The sequence below is a fragment of the Dasypus novemcinctus genome, chromosome 9 (genome assembly GCF_030445035.2).
Source record: "Dasypus novemcinctus isolate mDasNov1 chromosome 9, mDasNov1.1.hap2, whole genome shotgun sequence".
NCBI lineage: Eukaryota > Metazoa > Chordata > Mammalia > Cingulata > Dasypodidae > Dasypus > Dasypus novemcinctus.
In genome coordinates this window covers 65,713,296-65,740,030 of record NC_080681.1, presented here as the reverse complement: position 1 = coordinate 65,740,030, position 26,735 = coordinate 65,713,296, and the positions used below count along the sequence as shown (strand labels likewise).

At 38.8% G+C, this 26,735-nt stretch overlaps 1 protein-coding gene across 5 annotated transcripts in view; it reads left to right on the top strand.

The window, feature by feature from the left end:
- Positions 1-26,735, top strand: part of UBE2U (ubiquitin conjugating enzyme E2 U) — a 123,777-nt gene that overhangs the window by 35,795 nt on the left and 61,247 nt on the right. For all 5 annotated transcript variants that reach the window (XM_023586150.3, XM_004483664.4, XM_071217415.1 and 2 more), the window contains exon 5: positions 18,051-18,171. In XM_023586150.3, coding sequence (XP_023441918.2) covers positions 18,051-18,171 — 121 coding nt within the window. The remainder of the gene's footprint in view (positions 1-18,050; positions 18,172-26,735) is intronic.

Sequence of the window (26,735 nt, the reverse complement as noted above, 5' to 3'; positions counted from 1 at the left end):
TTGTATTTAGGTCTTTGAAGCATTTTGAGTTGATTTTTGTACACAGTGTGAGGTAAGGGTCCTCCCTTTTTTTTTTTTTTCCTATTTCTTTTTGTAAATGGCGATCCAGTTTCCCAGCACTATTTGTTGGCAAAAATAATCTTTCTCAATTGAGAATTTTAAAAAAATAAAATTTTAAATGGCATTTTATTGAAGTGTATCATTCATACATGAACATACATAAACAACAAGTGTAGAGTGAAAGTTGTGAACTTATAAAACAAGCATGCATATCATCATACAGGACTCCCATACATCACCCCACCAAGAATACTTTGCATTGTGAAACATTTGTTAAAAACTGTGAAAGATCATGGTCAAAATGTTACTGCTATGTTCCATATCTTACATCTGGTGTAGTTTTCCTCCAACCCACCTAATTATTAACTCCTCATATTAGTATTATATATTTTTTATAGTTTTTGAGAGAATGTTCTCCTATTTCTTCTGTTAACCACAGTCCATCATCCACCACAGGATTCTGTGTTATATAGTCCCATGCTTTCTACAATCCATTCAAAGTATACACTCAGTGGCTCTTATATTCATTAAAGAGCTGGGCTGTCATCACCTCAGTCAATTTTAGAAGGTTTTCATTACCCAAAAGAAAAATCCCATACCCTCTTTTACTCTCCATTGTTGTCCCTTAGAATTGATGTATCTTCTTTGCCATTGCTGCAAAAATATAACAATATTACTGTTAATTATCATACATAAGTTACATCAGTTGTAATTTTCCCATTTATAACCATATTCTTAACAGTTCTTAAAAGAACGTTCTTATATTTATTTATACTATTAACCACAATATTCATCCACCACAAAATCATTGTTATACATATCCTAGATTATTCTCTAGCTTCCTTTCAATTGAAATATTACATCCACAGACTACCCCTTTCAGCCACAATCACCTTTAAAAATCAGCAGTGTAAGTTATATCATTATAATGTGATAGTATCAACTCTATTCATTTTCACACTTTTACAGTAAACCTTACTAAAAATTCTGCATACCTTAAGCCTCAGTCCCATTCTAAACCCACTTTCAATCTCCTAGTAACATATACTCCAGAATTTAGCCCTGTGAGTTTACTCATTGTATTTGTTTCATATTAATGAGACCATACAATATATTTCCTTTGATGGCTGGCTTATTTCACTCAAAATAATATCAAGGTTCATCTATGTTGTCATATGCACCCTGGTTTCACTTCTTTTTATAGCTGAATAGTATTCCATTGTGTGTGTGTGTGTGTGTGTGTATATACCAGATTTTATTTATCTGTACATCAATTAATGGACACAGACTGGTTCCATATTTTAGCAATTGTGAGTAATGCTGCTATGAACATCAAATGTCAGTTCATGTCCTTCTTTCAGTTCCTCTGAATATATTTCTGACAGTGGTATTACTGGATTATATGGCAGTTCTATATTCAGCTTCTTGAGGTACTGCCAAACTGTCTTCCACAGAGACTACACCATTCTACATTTTCACCAACAGAGAAGGAGTGTTCCTCTCTCCACATCCTCTCTAACACTTGTAGTTTTCTGTGTATGTGCTTTTTTTTTTAATAATGGCCATTCTGTAAGGTGTGAAATGATATCTCATTGTAGTTTTGATCTGCATTTCCCTAATAGCTAATGATGTTGAACATTTTTTTCATGTGCATTTTGGCCATTTATATTCCTCTTTGGGAAAACTGTCTTTTCAAGTCTTTCACCCACTTTTTAATTGGGTTGCTTTTTATCATTGAGTCTTACAATCTCGTTATATAACATGGATATAAAACCCTTATTAGATATGTGGTTTTCAAATATTTTCTTCCATTGAATAGGCTGCCTGTTTACTTTTTTTTTTGAGGTACCAGAGATTGAACCCAGGACCTCATACATGGGAAGCAGGTGCTCAACCACTTGAGCTACATCTGCTCCCTGACTTTTTTTTTTATGATTTATTTATTTGCTTTATTTATTTTATTTTTTATTTATCTCCTCCCTCCACCAGATGGTTCTCTCATCTGTCTGCTCATTGTTTGTTTGCCTTCTCCAGGAGGCACTGGGAACTGAACCTGGGACCTCCTACATGGGAGACAAGTGCCTAATAGCCTGAGCCATATCTGCTCCCCACAGTTTGCAGCATCTGCTGGCTTGTGGCATCTGCTTGTTTAGGCATCTGCTCCTTGCGGAGGGCTACGGGTATCTAGCTCATTGCTACATGGTATGGGTGTCTAGTTCCTTGTGGCAGAGTACAGGTACCTAGCTTGTTGCCGAGGATGAGGGCGTCTGTTTTTAAAAGGAACCAGGACCGAACCTGGCATCTCCCTCTGGTTGGTGGGCACCCAAGTGATTGAGCCACATCCACTTCCCTGACTTTCCTGACAAAGTCTTTTTTTTTTTTTTAAAGATTTATTTATTTATTTAATTTCCCCCCCTCCCCTGGTTGTCTGTTCTTGGTGTCTGTTTGCTGCGTCTTGTCTCTTTGTCCGCTTCTGTTGTCGTCAGCGGCAGGGAAAGTGTGGGCGGCGCCATTCCTGGGCAGGCTGCTCTTTCTTTTCACGCTGGGCGGCCCTCCTCACGGGCGCACTCCTTGCGCGTGGGGCTCCCCCACGCGGGGGACACCCTTGCGTGGCACGGCACTCCTTGCGCGCATCAGCGCTGCGCATGGCCAGCTCCACACGGGTCAAGGAGGTCCGGGGTTTGAACCGCGGACCTCCCATATGGTAGACGGACGCCCTAACCACTGGGCCAAAGTCCGTTTCCCCCTGACAAAGTCTTTGAGGTGCAAAAGTTTTTAGTTTTGAGAAAGTCCCATTTATCTATTTTTTTTTTTCATTTATTGCTCATGCCTTGAGTGTAAGGTTTAAGAAACTACCATCTACCACAAGGTCTTGACAAAGTTTAATTTTTGTATATGATGTGAGGTAGGTGATCCTCCTTTTTCTGCAAATGTATATCCAGGTTTCTCAGCACCATTTCTTGAAGAGATTATTTTTTCCCAGTTGAGTGGTCTTTGCCATCTTATTCGAAATCATTTGGCCATAAATGATGGTTGACTTCTGAGCTCTCAATTCTATTCTATTGCTCTATATTCTGTCCCTATGCCAGTACCATGCTGTCTTGACTACGTAGCTTTGTAATAAATTTTTTTTAATAAAAATTTTTTCCATTGTATCTTTCATCACATTAGGATCTGTTGTTACCTTTTATGTACAGTGGAAATTTCTTCTGTGTGTTCCCCCAATATCTTATTTTTTTCATTTTATTAAAGAAGCTTTAGGTTATAGAAAAGTCACTTAGAAAATATAGGGGATTCCATATACCCCAACCCCTCCCACTCTCCCACTCTCCCCCATTAATAACATTTTACATGTGTATGGTACATTTGTTACAATGATGTACTAATATTGAAGCATTGCTACTAACCATGGTCACTGGTTTACATTTTACCCGTACACTTTTATAGGTTTTGACAAAATTTAAAATGGCCTGTATCCATCACTTCAAGATCATGCAGAACAGTTCCAATGCCCTGAAAATGTGCTATGTTCCATTATTCTATTCTTTCCTCCCCTTCCCCTCAGAACCTGTGGTAACCATTAAGTTTCAATTTTGGAAGAATAAGATTCATAGTTGCATGCAATAATATTGAGGGCTTGACATATTGGTCTGTTGTTTTTTTTCTCCCTGATAGCTGGGGCTTGAATCCGGTCCCTCACATGTGGGAAGCTGGCGCTCAACCACCAAGCCACATCAGCTCCCCTGAATTGGCTCCCTTCATTTGTTTGCTTGTTGTTTTATTTTTGTTGCCGGGACACACTGGGAAACAAACCTGGACCCCCCACATGGGAAGCAGGCACTTAACCGCTTGAGCCACATCCGTTCCCTGGTCTGTTTTCTATTATTAGGCAATGCCCATGTTCTCAAGAGATTCTTTCCCCTCTAATTGGGAACATAACAGGACTCCCTAGAATGGGAGTTTAATATTTTCTTGTTTATTATGTGGGTCTCCACCCACTGATAACACAGTATGATAAGATGAACACTTTGATATTCCATAAAGGCATGCCCCAAGTGCACCCTATCCCACATATCATCCCACCCCCAATGCCCTGCACCAGTAATCCTCCCATGCCATATTTGCCAAAAGAACATTCCCACCATTGTAGTTTTTTTTAATTAACATATATTACTCATACAAAAACATACACAAACAATAAGTGTATAGTAGTAGTTGTGAACTTACAAAACAAACATACATAACATCATACAGGGCTCTCATACCTCACCCCACACCAATATCTTGCATTGTTATGAAACATGTTTAACTAATGATTAAAGCGCATCCTCAAAATATTACTACTAACCAAAGTATGTCACATTTGGTATATTTTTCCCCCAACCCACCCTATTATTATTATTACTATTATTATTATTTCATTTATGCAGGAACATACATAAACAATAAGTGTGTCATGAAAGTTGTGAACTTACAAAGCAAACTTACATAACATCATAGAGGGGTTGCATACATCACACCACACCAACACTTTGCATTGTTGTGAGACATTTGTTACACATATGAAAGAATGTCATCAAAATCTTACTACTAACTGTAGCCCATATCTTACATTTGGTGTATTTTCCCCCCAACCCATCCTATTATTATTTTTTAAGTATACCTTTATTACAGAAGTTGTGAACTTACAAAACAATCATGCACATGTGCAGAATTCCCATACGATACCCACACTGTGGTAGAACATTTGTTACAGATAATGAGATAATATCATCAGACTATTAACCACTAATCATGGTCCATAACGCACATTTGGCACACTTTTTCCATACTCCCCCATTATCAACACAGTACATCTTTGGCATAGATGCATGAATATTACAGTACTACTGTTAACCACAGTCCATAGTTCACTCTAGTTGTAGTTTTCCCATACTTCTCCACATTCCCAACATCCTGCAGTAATGAGTACATCTGCTTTAGCTCACAAAGGATACTCTTGCATCTGTACCATCAACCACAATTCTCATCCACCTCTGGGTTTACTGTGTTATTCATTCCTTAAATTATTCTCTAGCTTTCTTTCAATTGACATTTACATCCCTAGACTACCCTTTCCAGCCACATTCTCATTTATAAATCAGTGGTTACTCATTTAATGTGTTACTATCAACTCTATACATGTCTACACTTTTACAATAAAGTTAATTAAAACTTCTGCATACATTAATCACCAGTATTCCATCTCAGTCCTCCTCTTATCTCCTTTAAGAATCCACCACCTGCCACCAGGTCTTGATGATGTTTTCCTACATTTTCTTCTAGAATCTTTATGGTTCTTGCTTTTATATTTAGAATTTTGATCCATTTTGAGTTAATTTTTGTATAAGGTGTAAGATAGGGGTCCTTTTCCTTTCTTTTGGCTATGGATATTCAGTTCTCTCAGCACCTTTTGTTGAATGGACTGTTCTGCCCAAGCTGAGTGGGTTTGACAGGCTTGTCAAAAATTACTTGACCATAGATGTTAGGGTCTGTTTCTGAACCATCAGTTCGGTTCCATTGGTCCATATGTCTGTCTTTATGTCAGTACCATGCTATTTTTACCACTGTAGCTAGGTAATATGAGTTAAAATCTGAAAGTGAAAGTCCTCCAACTTTGTTTTACCTTTTAAAGATGTTTCTGATTATTTGGGGCCCCTTACTCTTCCAAGTAAATTTGATAATCATGTATTCCATTTATTTTTAAAATGCTGGTAGAATTTTTATTGGGGTAGCATTGAAATATGGGTAGAATCCACATCTTAATAATATTTAGTCTTCCAGTCCGTGAGCATGGAATGTTCTTCCAATTATTTAGGTCTTTAAAAAATTTCTTTTAACAATGCTTTATAGTTTTCTGAATAAAAGTGCTTTGCATCTTTGGCTAAGTTTATTCCTAAATATTTGATTCTTTTAGTCACTATTGTAAATGGAATTTTTCCCCTTGACTTTCTCTTCAGATTGCACATTACTAGTGTCTTTTAAGGTCTATTTCATCTGATAAAAGTATAGCTAATCTGGCTTTTTAAAAATTTTATTACTGCATTTGTGGAGTAGCTTTTTCCAGCCTTTCACCTTCAGTCTGCTGGTATCTTTGGGACTAAGGTGAGGCTCTTGCAGACAGTAAATAGGTGGCTCATATTTTCTTATCCATTCTTCCAGTGTTTGTCTTTTGATTGGGGAGTTTAATCCATTAACCTTCAATGTTGGGAAACGTATGTGGCTCAACCTATTGGACTCCTGACTACCATATAGGATGTCCAGGGTTCAATGCCCAGGGCCTCCTGGTGAGGACAATCTGGCCCATGTGGCAAGCTGACCCACACGGAGTGCCACCCTGCATGGGAATGCTGCCTTGCATAGGAATGTCATCCTGCAGGAAAGCTGCCCTGTGCAGGATTGCCAGCCGACACAAAGAGCTGGTGCAGCAAAGCGATGCAACAAGAGACACAGAGGAGAGAAAATAAGAAGACATAGCAGAATAGGGAGTTGAGTTGGTGCAAGAGAGTAATCGCCACTCTCCCACTCTGGAAGTTCCCAGGATTGATTTCCAGAGCTATCTAATGAGTAGTACAAGCAGACACAGAAGAACACACAGCAAATGGACTCAGAGAGCAGACAAACGAGGGAATGGGGGAGGGAAGAAATTTTTTAAAAACACAAAAGAAAACATTCAATGTTATCACTGTAAAGGCAGTTCGTATTTCACCCATTTTGACCTTTGGGTTTTATCTGTCACATTTTATTTTCACCACTCTTTTGACACTTTGTTACTTTTACTGATATAATCTTTCTTCTTCCAAGACTTTCTTTTGAGATTGTAGCACAGCGTTTAGTATTTGCTGCAAAGCCGGTCTCTTGATTACAAACTTCTCTCAGTTTCTGTTTATCTGTGATTATTCTAAACTCACCCTCATTTTTGAAAGACAATCGTACTGGATATAAGATTCTTGGCTGGAAGTTTTTTTCTGACAGTATCTTAAAGATACCACTCTCTTCTTGCCTCCATGGTTTCTGAGGAGACATCAGCACTTAATCTTATTGGGTATCCCTTATATGTGATGCATTGCTTTTCTTTTGCTGCTCTCAGAATTCTCTCTTTGTCTTTAGCATTTGACATTCTGACTAGTATGTGTCTCAGAGTTGGTCTCTTCAGATTATTTGGATGGGAGAACAGTGTGCTTCTTGGACACAGATATATATGTCCTTCAATAGGGTTGGGAAATTTTCTACATTATTTCTTCAAATATTCCTTCAACCCTTTTCCCTTCTACTCTGAGACACCCATGACACATATGTTTGCACATTTCTTGCTGTCATTTAGTTCCCTGAGACTTTGTTCAATTTTTCCATTCTTTTCTTCATCTGTTCTTTTATATGTTGACTTTCAGAGGCCATTTTTTTCAAACTCACCGATCCTTTCTTCTGCCTCCTCAAATCTGCTGTTATATGATTCCAGTGTATTTTTTATTTCATTTATTGCACCTTTCATTCCTGTAAGATCTGCTGTTTTTCTATGTATGCCTTCAAATTCTTTTTTGTGCTCATCCAATGTCTTCTTAATATACTTAATCTCTCTAGCCATCTCAGTGAATTTATGAAGGAGGTTTGTTTGAACATCTATGATTAGTTGTCTTAACTCCTTTATGTCATCTGGAGGCTTATCTTGTTCTTTTCACTGGGCCATATCTTCCTGTTTCTTGTTATAGATTGTAATTTTTTGTTGATGTCTAAGCATCAGGCTTCCTAGATGTATTTATTCTGGATACAGTTTCTCTATATAATGTAGGGCTTTCTTGCCCTTTCTCCCTTGCTGTTTGTGTAGTAGGTGCCAAGGATGTATTTGGTGCTGTAAGCTGTGGAGGCTCAAGCTACCCACATTGCCCCAGGGACTGACCTTTCCCTTTGCCAGGGGTAGGGACAGAGCCACAGCCATTTGTAATCATGTCATGCAGGCCTAGACTTTAGTTGCCCAGGGAGCCTGATGAAGCTTCAAGTCCCTTCCTCCCCTGCCTGGGGTGGGCCTAGAGCTGCTGGTGTGGGTGGGCAGCAATCTATGCTGTGTGGGTCCAAAATGACCGCATTGGCCCTGGTAAACTTCCAACTATTCAGTCTGTGCCAGCTGAATATACATAGAGTTACCCTGAGAGGCTGGTGCAGTTCCCACCACCTTCCTCCCTGCCAAAGGTGGGGCTGATGCCTAGGTTAGAGCTGCAGTCCAATCTGGGTGGAAAGAAGCCGGTCCCTACCATCACTGTGGTCTTCAGTTAGCCTGGCTTCCCCTCATGCTGGGGGAAGAGTCAAAATGGTGGCTACTGGTTTCTTTCCGACTTGGACAGGTTCTCACTTAAGCTGTTCTTAGGGTTATACTTTAGCCAGCCAAATTTACTAATCAGTAGCTGAAATTGGTGGCCAACCATCTCTTCCTCCCCTGTTTTTGGGAAATGGAGTTTCCAACTCCAGCCACAGAATAGCTCCTGAGGCAGCTTGTACCTCCAGAGTGGAATGATCACCAGCTCCTCTGATGTGTCCTGTATTTTCCCAGAAAGGCTGGTACAGGCCCTCCCCCGTCTCCCCAGCTTCCTCCATGCCAGAGGTGGGGCTAGGGTTTAGGCTAGAGCTGCAATCCAATCTGAGTGAAAAGAAGCTGGCCCTACCAGCACTGTGATTTTCAGTCCTCCTGCTTCCCCTCATACTGGGGGTAGAGTTAAAATGGTGGCTATGGGCCTCTTTCTGACTTGGACTGGTTCAAACTTTAACCATTCTTAGGATTATACTTTAGCCCACTGAATTGACTAATCAATAGCTGAAGCTGGTGCCCAATGGTCTCTTCCTCCCCCATTTTTGATAAGTGGAGCTTCCAACTTGAGTCATGGAATAGCCCTCAAGGTGGACTGGGCTGCTAGTGGAGGATGGCATTGACCTCCACAGAGTGGAGTACTTTACTCACGAATCTTCTCTGAAGATGGGCAGTCTCCTCCTGCCATTCTTTGAAGAATGTTGGCAGGATGCTCTTCTGGTGTCCTGGAGCCCCCAAACAGGTGCTTTATATAGCTTGGGTGATTCCTAACAGCACTGTAGCACAAGCTGACTCTTGGAGCCCCTTACTCTGCCACCATCTTGCTGGTTGTTCCCACCATTGTAGTTTTATCCACAGACCTGTAAATCCCCAGAGTTCACCTCTTCCTTCTTCCAACCCTCCTGCCAATTCCCATAAATAGTCCAACCCAAGCCCCCACTCTACTCCCCCTCATATTCCTGCACCCTCGAACCCACCATCACCCCTATCTACTGCCCAACCACCCCATCCCACCTTTTCATAGATTTTGTCCATATTGAGCATTGACTCACAACCTTCAACTCCCTTTCTGTCTCCTGATAGCCTATTTTCCAGATTCTACCTCAATGAGTCTGCTCAATTTGTTTAAGTCAATAAGTAAACTTATTAATTAGTAAGTTTTAAGATTGGGAAGTATGAGTCCTCCAACTTCATTCTTCCTTTTCAAGCTGGCTTTAGCTATTTGGGGCCCCTTACTCTTCCATATAAATTTGATGATAGGCTTTTCTGCAAAGAAGATGGTTGGAATTTTGATTGGAATTTCTTTGAATCTATAAATTGCTTCAAAAAGAATTGACATCTTAATAATATTTAGTCTTCTAGTCCATGATCTTGGGATATCCTCCCATTAATTTAGGTTTTCTTTAATTTCTTTTAGTAATGTTTCATAGTTTTCTGTGTACAAGTCATTTATGTCCTTGGTTAGATTTATTCCCAGGTATTTGATTCTTTTAGTTGCTATTGAGAATGGAATTTTTCAATTTCTTGTTACTTTTGTTCATTGCTTATGTATAGAAATACTACTGATTTTTGGATATTGATTTGTACTCTATCACTTTGCTGAATTCATTAGCTCTAGGAGCTTTGTTTTGGATTTTTTTCAGTATTTTCTGTATGTAGGAACATATCTTCCTTTCCAGTTTGGATGCCTTTTATTTCATTTTCTTGCCTAATTACTCTGGCAGGAGCATCCAGTACAATGTTAAATAACTGAGGTGACAGTGGGTGTCCTTCTTTTGTTCCTGATCCTAGCAGAATTGTAGTTGACTTCTTGGAATATTTGGTAGAATTCCCCTATGAAACCATCTGGTCCTGGGCTTTTCTTTGTGGGGAGATTTTTTATTACTTATTCAATCTACTTACTAGTAATTGGTTTGCTGAAATTTTCTGTTTCTTCTGAGTCAGTATAGGTAGTTTGTGTGTTTCTAAGAATTATCCATTTCAGCTAGGTTATCTAATTTATTGACATACTGTTTTTCATAGTATCCCTATATAGACTTCTTTATTTCAGCAGATTATCTGTAGTAATGTCCCTCTTCTCATTTCTGAGTTTCATTATTTGTATCTTCTCTTTTTCTTTGTCAGTCTAGCTAAAGGATTGTTGATCTTTTCAAAGAACCAACTTTTGGTTTTCTTTATTCTATTGTTTATTTTCCCTCCATTTCAGGTATCTCTGCTCTAATCTTTGTTATTTCCAGCCTTCTGCTTAATTTGGGTTTAGTTTGCTAAACTAAACCTGACCTTTTTCTTTAATGTAAGCATTTAGAGCTATATATTTCCCTCTCCGCATTGCCTTCATTGCCTCCCATAAGTTTTGGTATGGTGTATTTTCATATTCATTAACGTTAAGGTGTTTCCTAATTTCACTTCTGATGTCCTCTTTAACTAAATGGTGATTTAAGAGTATGTTATTTAACTTCCACATATTTGTGAATTTTCCATTTCTCCCTCTATTATTGATTTCTTGCTTCATTCTGTTGTGGTCAGAGAATATGCATTGTATGATATCAATTATTTTAATTTATTGAGAACTTGCCTTCTTACCTAAAGGATGGTCTATCCTGGAGAATGACGCATGTGCACTCGAGATATGCACATGTGTATTCAGTTTTCATTGGGTGCAGTGTTCTTTATATGTCTATTAGAGCTAATTGGTTTAGTATATCATTCAAGTCCTGTACTTTCTTACTGATCTTCTGACTACATGTTCTATCCATTATTGAGAGTGGTATGTTAAAGTCTCCTGCTACTAATGTAGAACCATCAGTTTCTTCCTGTAAATATGTCAGTATTTGCTTCATATATTTTGTGACCCTGCTGTTAAATGCATATATATTTATAATTGTTACATCTTCTTGTTGAATTGAATCCTTTATTGGTGTGTAATGAACATCTTTGTCCCTAGTAACTGTTTTTGAATTAAAGTCTATTTTATCCAATAATATTATAGCCACACCAACTCTCTTTTGATTACTACTTGCATGGTATATTTTTTCCATCCTTTCACTGTCACCCTACCTGTATCTTTGACTTTATGGTGAGTCTCTTGCAGGCAGCGAATGGTTGTGTCATGCTTTGTTATCCATTCTGCCAATCTCTGCATTTTGACTGTAAAGTTTAGTCCATTTATATTTAAAATCACTACTGATAATACAGATCTTTTTTCTGCCATTCTGCTACTTAGCCTTTATAAGTCTTATACCTTTTTTGTCCTTCACTTATGTTAAAGCCTACTTTTACATTTATTTGCTTTCTTATGTTGTACCATATTGAATATCTTATCATTTCTATCTGGATATATTTTTCATCTGATTTCCTTGTGGTTACCATAGGATTAAAATTTAACATCCTAAATATATAACAATTATATTTGGTTTGATACCAACTTAACTTCAATAGCATGCACATATACTTTTCCTGTATCCCTCTGTCCCCACAAAATCTTTTTGTACTTTTTACCACTGATATCTTTGTACATTTTAAGTATAAAAATCCTAGATTTATCATTAATTTTTTTAAAAAGATTTATTTGTTTTTTATTTATCTCCCCCTACCCTTTGCCAACTACACTAACTGTCTGCTGTATGTGCCCATTTGCTGCACATTCTGTGTCTGCTTGTCTTCTCTTCTCTTTAGGAGGCACTAGGAACCAATCCTGGGGCCTTCTGACATGGGAGAGAGGCACTCAATCACTTAACCACCTCAGCTCCCTGGTTTGTTGTGTCTCTCATTGTTTTTCCTCTGTGTCTTTTTGTTGTGTCATCTTGTTACATCAGCTCGTTGCATAGGCCAGCTTTCTTCATGGGCCAGCTCTCCACATGGGCCAGCTCACCTTTACCAGAAGGCCTTGTGAAATGAACTTGGGACTGCCCATATGGTAGATGGGAGCCCATTCACTTGAGCCACATCCACTTCCCTATCTTTATTTTTTATGCTTTCTTATTTTAGCACCTCTAGGAAGTAAGAAGTGAAGTAACATACCAAACAATACAATAAAATAGTACTGGCATTTATAATTACTCTAATGGTTGCCTTTACCAGAGGTCTTTTTTTCTTTATGCTGCTTGAATCACAGCCTAGTGTCCCTTCTTTTCAGTCAGAAGAAATCCCTTTAGCATTGCTTGTAGGGCAGGACTAGTGGTGATGTACTCTCTCAGCTTTTGTTTATCTGAGAATGTCTTAATCTCAACCTCATTTTTGAAAGACAGTCTTACTGGATGTATTTTGTAACCAGCTGGTGATGAGATAGAGATTTACTTGAGTTTCAGCCCTCCTATCAGGAAGATCTACCTTACTGGACCTCTGTTTTGTCTTGGGCTTTTCCTTGTTAGTTGTTTTAGAAGTTCCCTGTTTACAGGAGTTTGATTATCCCCTCTGTTTCTCAGGGGACAAAACTCCCTCTCCCAATTCTGAACCTGGCAAGCTTTTGTCTACCTGTATAGTTTTTTTTTTTTTTTTTTAATTTTTTTATTTTTTATTGACTTTGTAATAATATTACATTAAAAATATATATGTGAGGTCCCATTCAACCCCACCCCCCCACCCCCCCTCTCCCCCCCCCCAACAACACTCGTTCCCATCATCATGACACATCCATTGGATTTGGTAAGTACATCTTTGGGCACCTCTGCACCTCATATACATTGGTTCACATCATGGCCCATACTCTCCTCTATTCCATCAAGTAGGCCCTGTGAGGATTTACAATGTCCGGTGATTACCTCTGAAGCACCATCCAGGGCAGCTCCATGTCCCGAAGACGCCTCCACCTCTCATCTCTTCCTGCCTTTCCCCATACCCTTTGTCCATTATGTCCACTTTTCCCAAACCAATGCCACCTCTTCTATGTGGACACTGGATTGGTTGTGTCCATTGCACCTTTATGTCAAGAGGAGGCTCAGATTCCACCTGGATGCTGGATGCAATCCTCCCATTTTCAGTTGTAATCACTCTAGGCTCCATGGTGTGGTGGTTGTCCTTCTTCACCTCCATCTTAGCTGAGTGTGGTAAGTCCAATAAATCAGATTGTAGGTGCTGGAGTCTGTTGAGGCTCAGGATCTGGCTATCACATTGTCAGTCCAGAGATTCAAATCCCCTAAATATATCTTAAACCCCAACATTAACTGCACCTCCAGCACATTAGCATGAAAGTCTTATGAAGGGAGATCCCATCTGAGTCCAGATTCATCACACATAAACACCATTTCCAAAGAGGGGCCATCTGCCCTGGTAGTTAACCCCCTGTATAGTTTTTTATACCCCTTTCCTTGTCTCCTGATGCTTTTGCCTAGAGGGCGAATTCTTAGAGGAGAGTCACTCTAGGGAAGGCTTTCCCAATTCAGACTTTTCAGCCAAAACAGGGCCAGGGACCCACAAAGGGAGTGTAGATCAGCTCCAAAGTGCCCTGTGGAGGGTTGTTAGGAAGTGTTCCAGAAGCTTCTCTGATGGCTCCCCAAAGCTGAACTTTCCTGGCCTGCCCAGCAAATGCAGCTCTTTAGTTAATTGTCCCCCGTAGTCCTGAGGAAGCACTGCAATGTTAAATCTCCACTGCCTCTGCTCCTGTACAGGGATGGCTGAAACAATGGCTGCTGCCAACTTTGTGCAGGGCAGGTTGAAACAATAACTTTCCTCAGAGCTGGGACCCAGTGATCTGAATTTGGTAATTAAAAGTGGTGTTCAGGGGAGTGGGTATAGCTCAGTGATTGAGCACCTGCTTCCCATGTACAAGGTCCCTGGTTTTCACTGGTACCTCCTGAAAATAAAAAAATAATGTTAAAAGTAAAGATAAAAATAAAATGCCTGTGATCAGTTTTTGGCTGTGCACAATGCTATTCTCGGGTAAAGGGATTTTTATGTCTCTTTCTGTCAGCAGCAGCTAGCCAGGGAATGGACCTCATGGAAGGCTGCCACAGGAGTGGCAGATGGGCACTGGTAGTCTCTGTGGGAAGAGAGCAGTTTACAGTTCTTTATCATAATTTATTGGCCTCTTCCTCTTTCTCTTCTCCAGATGCTTTACTGTGTTTTTCTGGCCTCTGGAGTTTCAAAATAGTTGTTTCAAACTGTTCCTGCCTGTTTAATAGTGGTTTTAGTGGAAGGCCCGAGTCCTGGGACTCTCTACTCCTCCATCTTCCTTGGAAGTCCCTAAAAGCTTGCTTTTGAAGATAAAGTTTCATCTGCTTTCTACCCTTTTAAAGGTATAGGACAGGTCACACTGAATCCTTATTTAAGCAATTATAATAATCTTTGAAATACAGCCCAAATGTGTTTTTAAAACTAGAAAATTCAAGTTATGGCAGAATGTTCTCGTTTCTTTTGAAATATCAGATATTAGATATTTGCTTTCATTAGTGCAAGATTATCATCATTTATGTGAATCTTAGGCCACAATTGCCCACATTGACCTGTATCTACACTTAGGTATTTTGGTTCTTATTATTTTAATTCATTTTATTTTATAGTTCATTTTTCTAACATATTGTTTTAGTTTCCTGGCTGCTAAAGCAAATACCATGCATGGATTAACTTAAACAACAGGAATTTATTGGCTCATAGTTTTGAGGCTAGTTGAAGTCCAAAATCAAACCATCATCAAAATGATGCTTTCTCCCAGAAGACTGTGGCATTCTTCAGCTGGCTGCTGGCAATCCTTGGTCCTTGGCTTTTCTGTCACATGGCACATGACAATCTCTCCTGGCATCTCCTTTTTCTTTAGGGTTCCATTGACTTTCTGCTTCTGGATGCTCCCTATGGCTTTTTCTCTCTGCATGGTTTTGTTCTACGATCATGGGAGTTGGCTCTGGAGTTCAGTGCCTTGTCAGTGGGCCCTACTTTGGAATTTGTGTTCCTGAGTGTGATGGAGTTGGACTCCATTGTGAACTTTCTACACATGCCTCTTCTGTCACTTTTACTGAACCTGTGGCTGGTGTATACCCAGGAGACTTCCATCTCTGGACTGGCCATGCGCCAGCTGGGGCCCTGAGCCTCAGCAGAGTTGCAGCTCCTATTCTCTGGTTTGTTGGACTTGTACACGTCAGCCAACAGGGAGGTGAATATGGTCAACCACCACAACAGGGAACCAAGAGTACCTACAACTCCAAGCAGGAGAATCACATCCATCAACCATTCAAGCTCTAAGACCCCTCTCAATATAGAGATGGAGTGGACATCACCAACCTGGGGTCCACAGGATGGAGGAATAAAATATGGATTAGTGTGAACTTACCATTATTCTACTATAGAACTATTGTGACTAGTCATGGAAGAAACTGTAGCACTGATCTGGAGAAAGTGACCATGATAGTTGCTGAGGGCAGGGAGAGGGAAGAAGTGATGAGATGTGGGGGCATTTTTGGGACTTGGAGTTTTCTAAATGATATTGCAGGGACAGACGCTGGACATTATGTATCCTGCCATAACCCACTGAATGTACTGGGGGAGAGTGTAAACTACAATGTAAACTATAATCCATGTGGTGCAGCAGTGCTCCAAAATGTATTCACCAAATGCAGTGAATGTGCCACAATAATGAAAGAGGTTGTTTATGTGGGAGGAGTGGGTGGGTGGGGTATGGGGTATGTGGGAACCTCCTGTATTTTTTATGTAACATTTTGTGTGATCTATGTATCTTTTTAAAAAAAGACAATTTAAAAAATAATTAAGTAATTTTTTAAAAAGAGAGTTATCCTGAGTTAGGTGGGCTGAAGCAACTGCATCAGAAGGATTACAATGGATTCACATCCACAGGAGTGGGTTAAGGTTAAGAACATGTTTTTCGTGGGTATGTAGATCCAAGCCACCATGGATATAACATTCAAAATACTGAATTATTGAATAAATAATTGCATTTGGGGCTAACAGTCATTTTGAGAAGCCAGAAACAAGATCATGGACTAGCAGAATTATTACTTTATATAGACACATAGATATTGTGGCAGGTAGGATTCTAAAGATGTCCCCCAAGATTCCCATCTTTCTCCATCCCTACCCTTCTTCAATTAAAAACCAATCCAGGTGGAACCACAGGAATCACATGAGCCCTTAAAAGCTGAGGAGGTAGGTAGAAGATCAGTCAGATAAAGCAGAAGGGATGCAACCTAAGGGGTAGAGAGATTCCAAGCATGAAAAGGAATTGTCATACTGATGTGGGCTATGGGTGGGAGGCTGTTCATCTCTTCATAGAAAACCTGAGCTGTATGTGTCCTGAGCTGTGCTGTGTGGGGCCTTGAGAAGCTGCAGCCCTGCCCTTGGTAACCATGGCAACGACTCCAGTCCCAAGAAAACAATTTAGCAATGCAAATTCTATATACATACCAGTTAGTCTAGAGAGACTCTGATAATAGTGATGCCGAAGCTTAAATAAACTTAAGCTTGTCCTCGAAGGAGGAATATAATATAGCCTGTGCATGAATTCAAAATTATCTAATTTTGTATCCAAGTGTGCCTAGAAATCCACTTAAGTAATATAGGCCCTTTAGACTTTGAATGTTCAGGAAGGATGTGTATTCAAGGTTACATCTACACAGAATGTGGGCAATATGTTAATTCAAAAGCTATCTACTACTCAGACAAACACTTAACTAACAAAGAAAGTCATTTTCTTTCATAAAAGCACCATTTAACTCCCCACCCTTATAACTTTTCTGTATAAAAGGGAACTCAAAATTCTATTCCGGACTCAGATTTTGGAATGAGAAGCTTGGAACCTGGCCAGTCATAAATAAAGCTTTTTTTTCCTTCCCAAAATTATTCCTGAGTCCTAGCCTTTCTATACACAAATAATTGAACATCTCTCAATTTCTGCAACAATACTACTGCAGGCTTTGAGATAGAGGAGGCCACATGCGAGGAACAGAAGAGACCTTCAGGAGTATAGGTGGCCCCTGGCTGGTAATCAGGAAGGAAGCAGTCACCTCAGTCCTACAGCCATAAGGAACTGAATCCAGCAACAGCCTGAATGAGTTTGGAATCAGATTCTTCCCTGAGCCTTCTGATAAGAACCCAGTCATCCAATACCTTGATTTTGGTCTTGTTAAATCTGATTAGAGGAACCAGTCCAACCACCCTAGACTTATCACCTACAGAAATATTAGCTGATACATTTTTGTTATTTTTATTTTAATCTTCTATGTTTGTGATAATTTGTTACCACTGCAATAAAGCAACTACAGGTGCCAGATGAATCATTCAATGATCTGGATGGATGTTGAAATGTGCCCAAGCCTCAGTACATGTGTTTGTTCATCAATGATCTGGCTATGATCTCAGGCTAAAATGTAAGGTTTTATGTTTTAAACCTATGTAAAAGAAATATTTCAGTATTTCCTAATGATAGTTTCCTTTACACATAAATCCTGTTTAAATTTATATGGTAGGAAGGAATAAGTTACCAAAAGGACCTCATAACTTACTTTGGGTTATGAACGAATAGTGTAAAACCAAGATAGATAAAGAGTTTCTTAAGAGTAGGCACCATGTTTCATTTATTTTCTTATCTATACCCAGGTTGATACACAGTAGGCATTTAATAAATACTTGTTGAATGTTATGTGTAATGTTTTGATCTTTTGCTCTGAGAAAACTTTTACTTTAAAAACTGTGTTATTTTTCCCTATAGGTTATGCTTTCTAATCCAGTGGTAGAAAATCCAGTGAATTTGGAAGCAGCAGAATTGTTGATTAAAGATGAAAATTTGTACAAGACAGTAGTTCTAAGGCTTTTCCAACAACCATTGCAATGTAAGAAGAGCTTGCTTATTTTATTTGGCAATTGTTAATTATACATTTATAGAAAATATGTGATTTAGCAAATAACTGTTCTATAAGAAATTATTTAAATATTTCCTGCATCTGTTTTCAATTATGAAAAGGTACTAATATATCTCCTTCTGTAATTCTTTCTCAAACCTGTCACTGTGATTGATCCTTTTTAAAAGATCATCAGCAACCTTCAGTATAGTATCTTTTTTTTTTTAAAGATTTGCTTTATTTATTTATCTCCCCTTTCCCCCCATTGTCTACTCTCTGTGTCCATTCGCTGTGTGTTCATCTCTGTCTGCTTGTCTTCTTGTCAGCGGCACCAGGAATCTGTGTCTCTTTTTGTTGCATCATCTTGCTGCGTCAGCTCTTTGTGTATGTGGCACCACTCCTGGGTGGGCTGTGCTTTTCTTGAGCAGGGCGGCTCTCCTTACTGGGTGCACTCCTTGTGCGTGAGGCTTCCCTATGCAGGGGACACCCCTGCATGGCACGGCACTCCTTGTGCACAGCAACACTGCGCATGGGCCAGTTTCACCACACGGGTTAGGAGGCCCTGGGTTTGAACCGTGGACCTCCCATGTGGTAGGCGGACACTCTATCCACTGAGCCAAATCTGCTTCCCACTATAGTATCATTACCTGTGTAGTCATATGAATAAATGGTGCCAGTTGGACCTAGTTTACCAGTCAGAAAGGCATAATATTTTGTTTTAACTCTTTGATCTATAATGGATATTTCCCAGGCTTCACTCAGGTTTCCCAGATCTTACTGGTCAGAGCCTCCTTTACTCTTGAGTAGCAAAGCATTTATCTTGTTTTCTTGAAAATTTCCTCTCCGGTTTTCCTTCTAAAGATCCATGTGGAAATGGTGCCTATTGCTCTTTGATCTTTCAGCTCTATTAGCCCTTCAATTCTCAGCTCTATTTATTGCTGCTATTCTGATACCCTTGGTTTGCTCACAGTTCATCTTGCCAGTGGCTTCTTCGTGACTGCTAACTCCCTTGCTGTATGCTTTCTCTTCAATTAGCAGAGCAACTCTTTTGGCTCCTTGTGTCCAGATAGGTTTCCCACAGCCAAGAGTTAGACCCCTTAGTGGTACAGTTCTTTCCTTTAAGTCCTGACCGCTCCTTCCAGTAGTACCTAGCAAACGTATATAGTGCCTGCCATCATTACCTCCCCAATCAGCAGATGAAGTTTCTGCTCAAACTCAGTCTGCCAAACTGATCTCTTGTGGTGCTTTTCCTTTCAGATGTCCCTTATGTTTCCTTCCAGTTACCTTCTATGACCATCTCCTCATCCCACCCCACCCCCAGGCAGGCCTGTACAATTGTGACCAAATTCAAGTGCTTTTGCAAAGGATTTTTGAGCCTGATACAAGTCTAAGGGTCTTTTACAGGTATCTTCAAACATGATTTTTGAAGAGTTCTTCAAATATTCCCAGACATTTTTTTCTGTTTTCTGCTTTTTAAGATTTATTTTATTTATTTCTCCCCACCTCTCTTGTTGTTTGCACTTGCTGTGTCTATTCGTCTTCTTTGTTTCTTTTTAGGAGGCACTGGGAGCCGAACCCAGGACCTCCTATGTGTGTGTGGGGGGGTGCCTTATCACTTGAGCCACCTCCGCCCCTGCTTTGTTGTGTCTCTTGTTTTTCCTCCTCCTCATCTCTTGTTGTGTCATCTTGTAGCATCAGCTTGCTGTCTTCTTTAGGAGGCACTGGGACCCGAACCAGCAACCTCCCATGTGGTAGGCAGGAACTCAGTTACCTGAGCCACATCTGCTTCCCCCCAGACAGTTTTGAGACTGGTCTATACATAAAAGGAGTGATACTTAATGCCAACCCCTTGTCAGACCTACCAGAATACTGTAGAGTATCCATTCATTATTCAGTACTGTATTCCTTACACCAAGAGTATGGGCACTCAGTATATATTTTTAGAAGGACTGAATGAATGATATCATTTATCTTTTTATTGAGCCCTATGGTACTATTGTTACAGAGAAATATTCTATATAAAACAAAGCTATGTCCATTGTCAATGGCAGTTTTTAAAACTGGGTTAAAATAATTTTCTAAAGTAAATGATTCTTTACAATAGATTTTGTTTTTGCCCAGCAGAGAGAAAGGATGAGAAGAAAACTGAAGTGAAATTAGCCCTTTATTTTGCCCTCTTGTCAGGTAGATATTGCACAGTACTCCTTTCAGTTCTTCACCTTCACCATCATACTTGACAAAAAAGCTGCCCAAATTGCCAAAACATTCACCAAATAAACAACAAGGCAAACAATTTGACAGCTTTTGCTATATTCTTTTAGATATGTTGGTGACATATATAGCAGAACAACAGCAAATAAGTATAAGCTTGCTTTCAGTCATCTCAGCTTGATTGGGAGTGGCTGCCTAGAGTACTACAAAAAGAATTATTTTGTACAACTTCATAAGAAAAGAGTACCGTGATACAGCAGAGATGGTTGCTATAGATGGGAAGGGAAATAGCAGAGGGTTTGCTCACTCTGAATTAGATGATAGTTTACTACTTCTCTGTGGATTTGTGTGAAAAACTGTGCAATAAGAGTACATTACCAGTTGTATAACAACTTGGAAATAGTTCTCTAGTTACTAGAGTGATATGAGAATCACTTCTGATAGTATATATTAAAATAGTAATCAAAGTAGTTCCAGGAAGGAAGTAGTTGGAGTAGGCAGACAGGGCTCAAATCTCTCATAAAAACAATGACTAAAGGGCCAAAAGCTGTCTGAGAGACCTGCTTTGCGGGTCAACAGACCAGGACAGTGCTGTGCAACCCCCAGGAGGGCAAGGGACAGAGACACAAAGAACCCAAAAGAACAAACACATAGCAGTCAGGAAGGGCACCCATTCCCCATCCTTAAGAATTTTTACCTCTATAAAAATCCTGGCTCACTGCAGACAACTGAGAGGGGAACAGGCATCTTCCTCCCTGTCCGCTGTTACAAGGGATGAGGGAGGATGCATCAGAGAGCTTCTCTTTGGTGAATTCAGTCAGCAGAGCCAACTTTGAATATCCACTCTGGCCAAACAAGAAACATGGGAAAGAGGAGGTTGAAAGAAACACCTCCATGGAAAGGTTCACTGACAAGTGCATCTGCTGACTGACCAGGAAACTGCAAGGAGAAAAACTGCTTTTAGCTCTCTCTTAACCTGAACTCCTGGGAGAAACTCTGTGTCTCATTAGTGAGTCCTTGGCCTGATTTTAATGACTTAAGATGGGCAATTTTAAAGACTTAGAATAAGTTAAACCAAATATCAAAGAAGTACTGTGAGGAAAAAAAAACACCACCACCACTAGGCAGGAGAGAGAAATTAACCATCAGAGTAAATTCACCAATATATGCAGATGCCTAGACATCAGCAAAAAATTATAAGCTGAACTAAGAAACTGGAAGAGATGGCCCAGCCAAAGGAACAAACCAAATATCCTGATGAGATACAGGATTTAAGACAACTAATCAGTTATAATCACACAAATCTCCTAAATGTATTCAAAGAATTGAAGGAAATATCACTAAAGAGATAAAGGATATTAAGAAGACAGTGGGTAAGCATAAAGAACAATTTGATAAACTTCAAAGAAACGTAACAGATCTTATGAAAGACATACAATAAGATAAAAATACGTTAGAGACCACATAACAGCAGATTTGAATTGCTCGACAGTATTAGTGAATTTTAGGACAGACCATCTGAACTGGAAAAGACAGGAAAACAGAAAGAGAAATTATGGAAAAAATGGAACAGGATCTCAGGGTATTGAATAACATGTGAAATGGAAAACCATATGCATTATACAGGTCCCAGAAGAAAGAATGGAAAAGGGGCAGAAAAAATATTTGAGAAAATAATGACTGAAGAAGCCCTAACCTTTGTGAAGGACAATACATCCCAAACAGAATAAATCCAAATAGACCTACTCTGAGACACCTACTATTCAGAATGACAAATATCAGAGCTAAAGAGAGGATTCTGACAACAGCAAGAGAAAAACAATTCATCACATACAAGTGAGCATCAATAAGATCAAGTGGTGAGCTCTCATCAGATATCATTGAGGTGAGAAGAAAGGGGTATGATGTATCTAAGGTACTGAAAGAAAATCTGCCAGCCAAGAATGCTTTATCTGGCAAAACTGTCCTTTGGAAATGTGGGTGAGTTTAAAGTCTTCACAAACATACAAAAACAGAGAGTATGTTACCAAAAGACCAGAATTACAAGAGATACTAAAGGGAGAGCTGCAGCCTGAAAGAAAAAAAAAAACAAGGGTAAAAAAATTGGAAAAGAGTATAGAAATGAAGATTATTAGGAAGGGTAAATTAAAGGGTAAAAAGACAAATAATAATAAGATATGACAACAGAAAATCAAAGGAAAATGGATGACATAAAGTAGTGCCTTTATAGTAATAACACTGGGTGTTAATGGCTAGAACTCCCCAATCAAGAAACATAGACTGATAGAAAGGATAAAAAAAATACAAGTCATCTAAACGCTGTCTACAAGAGACTCACTTCAGATATAAGGACACAACCAGGTTGAAAGAGAAAGGTTGGAAAAAGATATTCGATGCAAATAGTAACCGAAAAAGAGCTGGAGTAGTGATGCTAAAATTGGACAAAATAGATTTTAAATGCAAATAGGCAATTCACTAAGAAGAAATAACTATATTAAATATTTTTGCACCTAACCTGGGTGCCCCAAGATACATGAGGCACACACTGGCAAAACTGAAGAAAGAAATAGATGTCTTTATGATTATAGTTGGAGACTTCAATACACCACTCTCAGTATTAGCTAGAATATCTGTGTAGAGGATAAAATAAAGAAACAGAGAACTTGAATAATATGATAAGTGAACTAGACCTAACAGACATTTATAGAACATTACACCCCAAAACAGCAGGATATTTCTTTTCAAGAGCTCATGGATCCTTCTCCAAGATAGACTTTATGTTGTGTCACAAGACAAGTCTCAATAAATTTAAAAAGACTGCAGTTATACAAAACACTTTCTCTTATCATAATGGAATGAAACTGGAAATCAATAATGGATGGAAAAAGGGAAAATTCATAAATATATGGATTTTAAACAACACTCTTAAATAATCAATGGGTCGAAGAAACTGCAAGAGAATTCAGCAAATACCTTGTGATGAATGAAAACAAGAACACAACATATAAAAACCTATGGAACATCACAAAGGCATTGCTGAGATGGAAATATATAGCCCTCAATGCTTACATTAAAAAAGAAAAAAGAGGGAAGTAGATGTGCCTCAAACAGCAGGGGCCCCACCTACCACATGGGAGGTCCTGAGTTCGATTTCTGGTGCCTCCTGGGGAAGATGAGCAAGACAGTGAGCTGGGGTTACAGGCTGGTACAGTAAGCTGACCCAACAAGATGGTGCAGTGAGATGATGCAACCAAGAGACACAGCAAGGAAGCACAACGAAGTACACAGAAAACAGGGAGTGGAGGTGGCTCAAACGATTGGGTACCTAATCTTCCTTATATCCCACATGGGAGGCCCTGGGTTTGGTTCCTGGTGCCTCCTAAAAAGAAGACAAGTAGACTGCAAGGGCAAACAATGAGGGGAGGAGAAATAAATGAAAAAATATATATAGATGAATGAAGCTTGAAAAAAAGAAGAGCTAAAATGAAGATCTAACTGCACACCTGGGGAGGAACTAGAAAAAAGAAGAGCAAACTAATCCCAAACCAAACTGAAGGAATGAAGTAGTAAAGATCAGAGCAGAAATGAATGAAGTTAAGAACAAGAAATCAGTAGAGAGAAGCAATAAAACCATAAGTTGGTTCTCTGAGAAGATCAGAAATATTGACTAAACCCTTAGCTACACTGACAAAGAAAAAAAGAGAAGATACAAATAGGATCAGAAATGAGAAGGGGGACATTACCACTAAACCTGCAGAAATAAGGGAGAATGTAAGAGGATACTAGGAACAATTGTATGTCTAAAAACAGACAATGTAGATGAGGTGGACAAATTCTTAGAAACATATGAACAACCTACACTGACCCTAGAAGAAATAGAAGACTTTAACAACCAATCACAAATAAGGAGATTGAAATAGTCATCAAAAGCCTCCTAAAGATGAAAAGTCCAGGACCAGATGGCTTCACAGGTGAAGTCTACCAATCATTCGAAAACAATCTAATACCAATCTTGCTCAAGCTCTTCCAAAAAACTGAACAGGAAAGAATGCTACCAGACTCATTCTATGAAGCCAACATCATCCTAATACCAAAACCAAATAAAGATACTATGAAAAAAGAAATCACAGACCAATATCTCTAATGAATAAAGATGCAAAAATCCTCAACAAAGTACTTGCAACCAGTTCCAAAAGCACATTAAAAGAATTATACACCATGATCAACTGGATTTTATCCCAGGTATGCAAGGGTGTTTTAACACAAGATAATCAATTACTGTAATGAATCACATTAATAAATTGAAGAAGAAAAATCATATGATCCTCTTGACTGATGCAGAAAAGGCATTTGGCAAAATATGGCATTCTTTCTTAATAAAAAACACTCCAAAAGAAAGGAATAGAAGGAAGTTTTCTCTATATGGTAAAGTACATGTATGAAAAATCTACAATTAGAATTGTATTCAATGGTGAAAGACTGAAAGCTTTCCTGCTGAGATCAGGAACAAGACAAAGATGTCCACTGTCACTACTGTTATTCAATATTGTGCGAAAAGTTCTAGCTAGAGCAGTTAGGCTAGATAAATTAAAGGCACCCAAATAGGAAAGGAAGAAGTAAAAGTTTCACTATTCTCTGATGGTATGATCCCATATCTAGAAAATTCCAAAAAAATCTGCAACAAAGCCACCAGAACTAATAAACAAGTTCAACAGAGTGGCAGGATATAAGATTAATATACAAAAACCAATAGTATTGATATATACTACTGATGAGCAATCAGAAGAGGACATCAGCAACAAAAAAAAGAGACTTAGATTCCCAGCGCCACCTGATAATGCAAGCAGACACAGAAGAACACACAGTGAATGGGCACAGAGAGCTGACGATGGGAGGGAAGAGGAAAGAAAGAAATCTTTAAAAAAAAAAAGAAGAGGACATCAGAAGAAAAATCCATTTGTAATTGTGACTGAAGAATCAAATATTTAGGAATAAACTTAACCAAGGACATAAAGGACCTGTATTCAGTAAACTACAAAACATTGCTAAAAGAAACCAAAGGAAAATAAAGGAAGGACATTCCATGTTCAAGGATCGGAGGACTAAATATTATTAAGATGTCAATTGTAGCCAAACTGATTTACAGATTCAACACAATCTCAATAAAAATCCCAACAGTCTTTTTTGCCAAAATGGAAAAGCCAATTATTAACTTTATTTGAAAGGGTAAGGGACCCCAAATAGCCAAAAATGTCTTTAAAAAGAAGAATGAAGATGGAGGACTCTCACTTTCTGACTTTAAAGCATGTTACTTATCTACAGTGGTAAAAACAACATGGTACTACCATAAAGATATACAAGTTGATCAATGGAAATGAATCGAGAACTCAAAAATAGACCCTTACATCTGCATCAAGTAATTTTTGACTAGGCTGGTAGCTGGCCCAGATAGTCTATTCAAAAAATGGTGCTGGGAGAACTGTATATCCATATGCTAAAGAAAGAAAGAGGACCCCTTCTCACACCTTATACAAAAATTAACTCAAAATGGATCAATGACCTAATATGAAAACAATAACCCAGAAGAAAATTTAGGTATATACCCAGAAGAACTGAAAGAAGTGACACAAACAGACATCTGTACACCAATGTTCATAGCAGCCTTAATCACAATTGCCAAAAGATGGAAATAACCTGGGTGTCCATCAACTAATGAATGGGTAAACACTGTGGTGTATACACATGATGGAATATTATGCAGCTGTAAGAAGAAAGAAATCATGAAGCATATGACAAAATGGATGAACCTTGAGGACATTATATTGAGTGAAGCAAGCCAGAAACAAAAGGACAAATAGTGAATGATTGCGCTACTACGAACCAAATATATTTTGTAATATCATGGAGTTAATAAGTTTGAATATGGGTTGCCAGAAAATGGGTAGAGAATGAAAAACTGAGGGTTAATCTCTGCAGAATTGGTAAAATGGTTGTTTGTAAATATCTGGAAATGAATAGAAATGTTGAAAGCACATCATAGTGTTTGTAACTTTGACAGTGGTATTATATGGGCATGACAGTGATTGAAAAGAAAAGTCTAGGGAAATGTGTATTACTAGAAGGAAAACCAAAAAATGTAATGTGGGACTGTATAACAGTGAAACTTCGTTTGAAATACAAATATGGCTAATATTGCATATATAAGACTGTTTTTACAATATAGAAATACAAATAACTAGAGAGAAACAGAATAGTAGCTATGTACAGCTGTGAAGCATAGAGAGATTGAAAGGTGATGAGTTTTTTGTTAATTTGTGTTTTTTTTAATTATTATTACTGGAATA